The sequence below is a fragment of the Acanthisitta chloris genome, unplaced genomic scaffold, assembly GCF_000695815.1.
Source record: "Acanthisitta chloris isolate BGI_N310 unplaced genomic scaffold, ASM69581v1 scaffold3646, whole genome shotgun sequence".
Taxonomy (NCBI): Eukaryota; Metazoa; Chordata; class Aves; order Passeriformes; family Acanthisittidae; genus Acanthisitta; species Acanthisitta chloris.
This window is the reverse complement of record NW_008678541.1, coordinates 27,223-36,185: the sequence shown is the minus strand read 5'-3', so window position 1 is coordinate 36,185 and position 8,963 is coordinate 27,223. Positions and strand designations below refer to the sequence as shown.

General features: G+C 40.0%; 1 protein-coding gene across 1 annotated transcript in view; it reads left to right on the top strand.

Annotated features, from left to right (window-relative positions):
• The first annotated feature begins 1,879 nt into the window (after positions 1–1,879).
• The window catches only part of TMEM27 (transmembrane protein 27), a 20,900-nt gene continuing 13,816 nt past the window's right edge, over positions 1,880–8,963 (top strand). Inside the window, exons 1-3 of the mRNA XM_009076908.1 lie at positions 1,880–1,970; positions 2,417–2,475; positions 8,510–8,595. Of these exons, the coding sequence (XP_009075156.1) occupies positions 1,904–1,970; positions 2,417–2,475; positions 8,510–8,595 (212 nt within the window). The 5' untranslated portion in view covers positions 1,880–1,903. The remainder of the gene's footprint in view (positions 1,971–2,416; positions 2,476–8,509; positions 8,596–8,963) is intronic.

The window sequence follows — 8,963 nt, the reverse complement described above, 5'->3', positions numbered from 1 at the left end:
GTGGTGATGCTGCATATCAGTGCTTGGTTCCATTTATCTTCTGGCAGCAGGGCAAGAGTGCTTGGTTTTCCTGCTCTCTTCCCAAGTTCTTCAGTGTTTTCCCCAAAGGTGCAAAGTTCAAATGCTCATTATTGAAGCGACTCACATGAATTTACCATGAAACTCATTACATTTATGTTCTTTTAAGATTAAGTTAAAAATGTGACAGGAAACTGATAGTCTTTCATAAATCTCTACATTTGCCAGTGCTCTCCTTTTGATGTGGGAACATACAGCATGTTAATTTAAGCTGTCATCAGAAATGAATGCATCATTTTTTTGTTTTCATAGGCATAGATTGGACATATAAGCAGATAATGTATCCAATAGTTTTGTCCTCAGAACTGGTTGCCTAGTGAGAGTAAAGAGGTGCCTGGGAATCCGCTTCATGTAATGACTTTAAAAGATGGAATAGCAAGTCCTTTAACTGTGGCTTTTAAAAATAAGATTAAATTACTGAAACAGTAAGTTCTCTGTTACCTGAAAGTCCAAGTGTTCTTATGTAGTAAATACTGGATATCGTTTTCCATAAATTCAGTCGCACAGTTAAGTCAGATTTGCTCAGTAGTTAGTCATTCATGTGAAGGTCTTTGGGTCTGCAGTCTCAAGACACACTTCAAAGTGCTAAAGGACCAACTGAAAGTAATTCTGAAGTGATCTTTAATTTAGGAACTAACCATTAATCAGAGTGGCTGCAGGGGGAGTACAACAGCAGAGTGGAATAAAATAATCCTGTCTTGCTGCCCAGATTGCAGACACTGATCAAGTACCTGTGATACATTTCAGTTTATGAATTCTTTGTCCTCCACATTTATTTATTTGTCTTGGTAAACATTTGATGAATGGTGTAGAGTGCATCATTAAAACATTTCTGCATGTGTGGGTCTATGTGTAAACACAGCAGGTGATGTATAAAAAACACGTCCCTATTCAACATGCTTCCTATCAAGTCCTTTGATTGCACCTCTTCTTATTCTCGTTGCTACTGTAACAGTTCTCTGACAGTAAAAAAGTTATTTCTCCATACATATAGCAGGTCTTTTCATGCAAAGCAGTGCCTCAGAAATGGGGTGTTTTAGTGTGAAATAAAGCATTTGCTTTGCTGGCATCAGACCAGCTCCTGAGCCAGGCCATGGGAGTGGGATTGGGTGGGGATGAGGACACACAGCACTGTGCCCACCAGACTGGCCCTTCAGAAGTGCTCTGAGTTCAAAGGCAAGTGAGAGGCAAATCTGGAGCCCTGTTTTTGGGGCCAGGGCTTCCGTGTCCATCACACGTTTCTTTTGGAGGGGTGAAAAGACTGCCCAGTCTTCCTTTATCCTCAAGGACCCTCTGTGGGGCCAGACAGTTTCCCAAGGAGGATGGGTGGCTGCTTCCATTGAGATCTGGGGGCAGCCAAGCTTCAGATTCATCTGCTGTGGGTAAGAGCATAGTGTCCTGCCACTGCAGTTGCTGTCTGCTGTGGTGTGACATCCCACAGACATCTCATGTGTCTGTCTGACATTGCATCGCATCCCACAGACATCTCATGTGTCTGTCCAACATTGCATCTGTGGGAGAAAAAAGGTTGTCCTGGAGCACTCTGAAATTTTGTATTATTTTCAAAAGGAAGAAGGAAAATTAAAAACTTGTTATGGCGTTTTTGTTTGTTATTTTTTTCTACAGAGACAAGTAGTAAATAACTAACAGAAGACAGTTGTTTCTCGTGCCTGTTTTTGCTAAAATGACGGGGGTTAATTATTAAACCTTTTACTTGGTTGCTCACTTGTGCTCCTGATGCTTTAATCCTGGGTCACAGAAAGTTTAAGAGTGCTTTACAGGGGAGACTCACTTCTTTTTGCCTCAACCTTTCCATGCTGACGGGATGTTACGAGCTTTGCTGCTTACTTTCTGTGTAGTTGCCATTGCTCATGCTGAGCTCTGCAAGCCAGGTAAGATTTTGAGCTGATTCCCAGCCTGCCCCAGGTAAAGTAGCTATGAGTTTATGACCACAAAGCTGCCAGCTTCTCAGATTTTAATGTAACTGGTTGTCTTCAGCTTGAAAATTGAAATGCTGAGCACTGGCTTCTTTTATGAGTTTGCAAATTAAGGATGGAAGTTGATGTCATTTAAAGAGGTCATGGTAAAACTCACTGAGACTGTAGGGCTGTGGCTTTTTTCGTGCCAGTAACTTCTGTTCTCCTACCTGGGGGATCTGTAAAACTCACTGAGACTGTAGGGCTGTGGGTTTTTTTGTGCCAGTAACTTCTGTTTTCCTACCTGGGGGTAAGATGCATTTAGAAACTGTCATTTGTGAAATAATTAGAGAAGTAAATGATTTAAAATCCTATTTTGGTTGACTGTCAATATATGTTTGCTTTTTTTCTCTTTGTGTCAGATGCACAGAATGCTTTCAAAGTACGGATTAGTATCAAAACAGCTTTGGGAGATAATGCAGTAAGTAAAGTATCTTCACATATTCTTCCTAACTGAATATCTGCCAAAATAGAAGTAATATATACTGTAAAATTTCTGAAGGCAACACAATCAATTTGTTCTGCAGTATTAATTGTAATAGGTTGCTCAAGTCGTGATACGGGTATCCATTTCTTGACATTTGACTAGCCCACTCCTTAAAATTGCATATTTGTCTATTCATAAAGATAATTTTCTGTCAAAGATTTTTTTCCCCCCAGGAAATGCAGTAGGGACATTACACTTTATGTATGAGAAGTGTTGCATAAATGCAAGTTTGTATTTTGGGAAAAGCACTTCTGCTTGAGAATGCTAATTGAAAAGCCAAGTATGTCTGGGAAGAGAAGCAGGAAAACATTTTTAGGTGTCTATAAAATGGGACTTCATATCAGGCTCTTAGACAAGCATTATCTGTAGAGATCATTCAAGCACATCTCATCAACACCCTACTTATGTATGGCTTTGTACAGTGGCCTTTCTTCCCTGCCTGCAGTGCACAGAGTAGTCTCATAAGGACTGAAATGCTTTGGCTTAATTCAGACCTTTGAGCTTAATGTAGAAGTGCTGGTGTGTGCAGTAAGAGATACATGAGAGATTGGGTCATTAGATGACCAAATGGTCCTTCCTGATCTAAGGCACTATGAAATATGGCAGAGCCCAGTACTTTGTTAGTAGTTTTGAATACTTAGGGCAAATCTGCACTATGTTGCAGGGCACAGCATAAAATTAGACACGAAAAGTCTTGGACAGTCATCTCCCCTGGAAGTCTGGTGTCTGATTTCGTTATGAGCCCCAGGAAACAAAAAGCAGTAGGTTACACGTTGTAAGAGACTGATGATGTGAGAAAATTCCTATGACTGTAGAAGCTGTTTGAAAATTACCCTGAAATATCAGATAATTTAAACCAACATTAGCAGGGACCTAAATTTCACTGATGACTTCATAAACCAGAAAAATTGGGAAGAAATATTCAAGATACCTGCTAAAGTATATGCCTGGAAATTCATATTGAAGTCAACTCTCTTGGGTGAGAGACTTTAATTAAACAGTAGTGCCTGGTTTGTTTAAAAATTTATTAAAAATACTGCAATACTATGGTTGAAAATATGTCAAAGTAATTATCGAAGCTCCTCTTGATGATAACTGCTAATATTTTGATTTAATCTTGGTTCAGCATAGTAGCAGAGAATGAAAATTGCAGTTCCCAGTAATGCCATTTCTTAGTGCTTTTTACTTCTCCATCTATAGTAAGACAACAGGGTGTTGTTTGATCAGGTGTGATTTTTTTATATTTTTCATTCAAAAAGGCTATGATACAAATCATTACTCTTAAAGGCCCTTTCTATTGCAAGAAGAAAGCAATAAACAAGGAGTCTATTGGTTTTTTATAGATAGAGAGTAATTTACTTCATATAACAAAGCATGTGAAAGTGCTAAGAATGGGACAATTGAGAACAGCATTTTAGAACAACAGCTTTCTGAAAGTGGTATGATGCCACATTAAATCACCCACGGATAATGAACAATTTATTAAGTGCACAGGTAGTAGTTACTTTCATAGCCTTTTCAGTCTTCTCTGCAAATGACTGAACTTGAAAGCTGCCACGACTATGAAACTGAAATTCATTTTGGTTAAAGAATTTGGTACACATTTAATATTATTTGTTCATTTTAGCAAAGAAAAGTGTAATACTGTCATTGTGTCGCAGTAGGACACAGACAGATTCATGTGTTTCCAAGTCACTTCAAGCTAGACAATAACAGAAAGCACTGATACTGTGGGAATTTTGCTCTAGGACTGGCAGGATAACTCCAATGTACATTCAGGGTCATAGGATATAGGTTAGTGCAGCTTTTCACATGGTTTAGTGCATGCCATCCACTTTGTGTGAAGCTGATAAAAACAGGACACCATTTTTTAATTTGTTCACAGGATAGGCTGTACTTGGAGGCAGGGAGTACCACTTAGTGTATTTATTTAGTTCTTATCACTGTGGAGCTGGGAAGAGCAGCTCAGATGCAGTAAGTGTTCAGCTGTTATCATTTTATTTGCAAATAATGGGTGTACTTGACAGAGACGTTGTTTGCTGATCGGTGGGAGAAAACATGGTATGTGTATGCCTAAGTGGAAGGTGATTTATGAGTCTCTGAGGACATTCTAAACTTTATGAGTGGCTTCTGGAATAGTTGTTAGTTACTAATTGCTTCCTACTCATGGAGTTAGCAGTGGGGTAGAGAGTTAATTCAAAAGGGATGGAGGAACAGAGACAACTAGGGAGTGAGCAGAAGTGATGTGCACTAAGAAGTTTGTGTAACTCAGTGTCACTACTCATTTTAACTGTAAGAGTCAAAGAGCTGGCACCTCAGGGGCTGCAGCCAGGTGAAGTAGAAGTTACACTCCCTTCTGGCTCATGTATTCAGGCTGTTTCCAGGGTAGAGGAGGAAGGGGAGAAAGGCGTACACACTCCTTGTGTCTTTCCACCAGATGGGACTCAGAAGTGTGTTCATGTGTCTGTAGCCACACTGCAGCCTGAATGGCTGTCTAGTTGAAACAGAGAACCATTCAGGAGGGAAGGGACCTTGGAGGGACCCTAGTCCTCTGCTGCTGAAAGCCAGGTCAACACTGAAATCGGATCAGGTTGTTCAGAACAATCTTGTAATATTACAATCTCATTCTACTATCTTAAATTCTGTCTTAGAGCACTACTATAGCATTACACCCCATCAACAACCTACACACATCATCTTTTACCCATTACCTCATCATCTTCCTCTTTTTCTAACAGGCATTTAAGACTGGATTTCACAGTCAGTTGTCTAATTCTGCCCCTCCTTAACTTACAAAGGATGGCAAGTGCAACTGAGCCAAGGTCTTTGTGTTGGTTCCTTGGTAGAACAAGGAAGGTGGTAAGCATTACAGTTCTGATGCCATCACGTAAGGTTTCACTGATAACAGTTATGTTTATTGTGTGTGGCTGCAAATTATGTTTAATGTTTCCTTTATAGCAGCACAAATGTGCATCAACAGCTGCAGTGCATAGCAACATCCTCAATCAGCTGCACTCCAGGCCTTTGCAGTTGCAGGATAAAGACAAAACTGATAAAGCCCTATAGGAGGCCTTTATCTCCTACAGGAGAACTGACCAAGTCTAGTGGAAGGTGTCCCCCTGGCCATTTCAGGGGAGTTGGAACTAGATGATCTTTAGGGTCCCTTCCAGCCCAAATCATTCTAGGTTTCTTTGCACTTATCTTTTTGACTGGGCATAAACTGATGCACAGGAAGTTCCACCTGAATATGGAAAAAAACTTCTTTACTATGTGAGTCACTGAGCACTGGAACAGATTGAACAGAGAGATTGTGGATTCTCCCTCACTGGAGGGAACTGTCTGGATGCAATCCTGAGCCATGTGCTCTAGCATGGCCCTGCTCAAATAGGGAGGGTGGCCCAGATGACCCATTGTGGCCCCTTCCAACTAACTGGTTCTGTGGCTGGAGAAAGCTGCTGATTAGAAACTGTTTTCTGGTAATTGATGCCCCCTTATCCTGACTTCCTACAGTTTATTAGCCTAAAGGTATTCTTGCCTTATTTTTCCTCCTCATTGTGTTGTCTCCCTGCTGCAGATTCCTGCATTCTGTCACGTACAGAAGTCCTTGTTCACATGGAGCCCACAGCCATCTCCATCTCTAAGCACCATTTTCTTGGAGTTTCATGCTCTTCTGCCCAGAAGGTTGTCTGCAGCATCTTCTCCTTGCTCAGGCAGACCCCTGATTTCTGCTTAGCTTTCTCTGACTGTCTCCTCCCCCCATTTCTTGCAGCTTTCTGTTTATTCTCTTTTTTTCAAGTGCTTACTCTTTCAGCTGGAGTTTCTCACTACAAATTATTTTCCCTGTTTTGAGATGCCATTTTTGTTACTCTGACTTAAAGGAATCCTTCTGATTTATGAAAACTGAACACAAGATAGTGACAAATTGTGCACATATACATACACATAAATGTATGTATGCACATACATGTGCACATAAACATACACGTATCAAATACATGTACTTGGTAGTGCTGCATTGCATTTGTGTCCATGTAAGCATGAAATGGAGTGTGCTTCATCATTATCTGTTTTTAAGACAACTGATTTAATTATATCTACAGCTGGTTTAATCCACTGGGTAACAAATGATTTTTTTCTGTCCTTTTGAACCTGTTCTCAAAGACTGCAGATGGCATATAGGGCTTCAATCAATAGTGTCACAAACAGAAAGAAAAGATTTTCCTTTTCAGTGCTGCAAATTGTGGTTTAAATACAGATGTCTTTAAAATGATGGTAAATAGTTTTTTGGCTCCCATATGTGTTAATTCCTCTAATACATTATCTTCTTTTCTTTTAGTACTAGTTGCTCTCATTGCTGTCACGTTCTCATCAGTGCAGTGGGATCAAAATACAGGCTTTTGTAATTTTTTTCCATGAAGTCTCTCTGGGGTTTTTTTTCCATTTAAGTTCTCAGGCTGGCATGCATTATCACAGTATGCTCACATCTCCCTTCACTCCCAGGGCAAGAGTGGTGAGTCAGAACCCAGATTCTCTGCACTGCAGCTGGATTTTAATGCTGCTGAAGTTGTCTGTTGCTCAGCTTTGTTGTCCCTGTTGTGCTGCATCTCAGAGATCCCATTTCACAACTCATCGTTTGTCTGGGGATGATGAACACAATCAGTATCATTTCATGCCCTTTAAATGACTGCCTCCTTCCCTGCTTAGGTTCCCAGTCCACAGGATGCAAAATAAGGGCTGCTGATACCTGAAAGTTGGATTCCGTATTTCTGTGGAGAGGTTGCAGCTCCATGCACCCAAAGTCAGAATTTAAATACCAGAATTAAGATTTGGCATTTTCAATGCTGTTTACTCTACTGGGGTTTTTTTGGTGCATTTTCAATGCTGTTTACTCTACTGGGTTTTTTTTGGTGTTTTGTTTTTGTTTGGTTTTATTTTTTTCAAATGTACATTGCTGTTTTTTGAATGTCTTATAAAAGACATGAAAAAGCAGGTCCAAGTTGTTGACAGAGTTAAGTATCCACACCATTGGGTTTCTGGTTTGGATGATTACAGTGCAGATTTTTTTAATGCTGAAAGTTAAAGATTAGATTTGTGTTCTGATTGACTGAAGAAAGCTGCCTCTGCCCTCTATTAATATAATTCCATGAAACTAATAATCTTTGTAATCTGCTGAAAGGGGAAATTCAATCAGTATGCTTAAGTCATGGCTCCTGCTGTAAAAATGTAGTGGATGCAGTTCTACAGGTCATTAGAATTGCATATGTGAATGAAAGCTCAGGGGAACCCAGTGAAGCTGACTCAGGAAACTTAAATTATGGAAGCATGTTTTTTCATCAGGACAACAGAGAACAGATCTTGGAGCATGTATTTTACTTCTTACTGAAGCAGTAAGGATGCTATTTTCTTTCTTTTATCTCATGTGCAATGTAATAATTTATAATATAGTTGAGTCTTGTTATAAAGACAGTGCAGCAGTAAGGCCACAATCTCATTTTATTTCCTGGGGTCCTGATGTCCAACTTCCAGAGACCACCTTCAACATTGGCCTTTTATGTTTATTTTTAGGCAGAGCCAAATAGTCTTTGAGAGTGGATTTAAACTTTATACTTCAACAGGGTTTATCCAACAAGAGACACAAGGCCATGGGTGCAACTGTGTGGGGACAATTCTAGTAATACACCTAGTCTTTGGTACAAGAAACTTTACATCTCCAGCTTGGGCAGCTTTTGGAAATATTCAGTTAAGTCAGTTTTTGGAAACATTCTTTGCAGTTTATATTGTGCTTCATAACAGCTGTTAGAAAAAGTCCTTTGTGCTTACTAAATAATGGGCATTTATTTTCTTAGCAGAACCAGAGAATTTATTCATTTTCTTGATCAATACAGCATTTCAAGTTCAGTGACTCTTTTCCCTCTCTGTACTGCCAACACTGGTGCTGAAACTGATAATTTTCCATCTTCCTTTACAGTATGCCTGGGATGCTAGTGAAGAGTACCTCTTCAAAGCAATGGTGGCTTTTGCAATGAGAAGATATTCCAGCAAGAGCACAACTCAGTAAGCTTCTACTCAGACTTGCCTTAGACATATTCATGTGCTGCATAACACAATGCTGCATAACACAGTGCTGCATGTAGTGGCCTGTTCTCTGGTGGACTGCATTATATGCAGATTCTCAAAGCAGACCATTCCAGTATGTTTCTTTGACACCCATCACACTCTCTCTGTCTTAAGCAATGTTCAATCTTTGGACCAGTATCCCTGTTGATGTGAAGTGACACAAGTGTGGATCTCAGTGGGACAGTGCCAATTCACTCTAAGCAGAATGCAGCAGTAAGACATGATACCTTCTGGAGACCATACTGGGAGGAGGTGACACATTGGAAGGTCAACAAAGGCAATACAGATCTTGAGTAAGCAGCTTT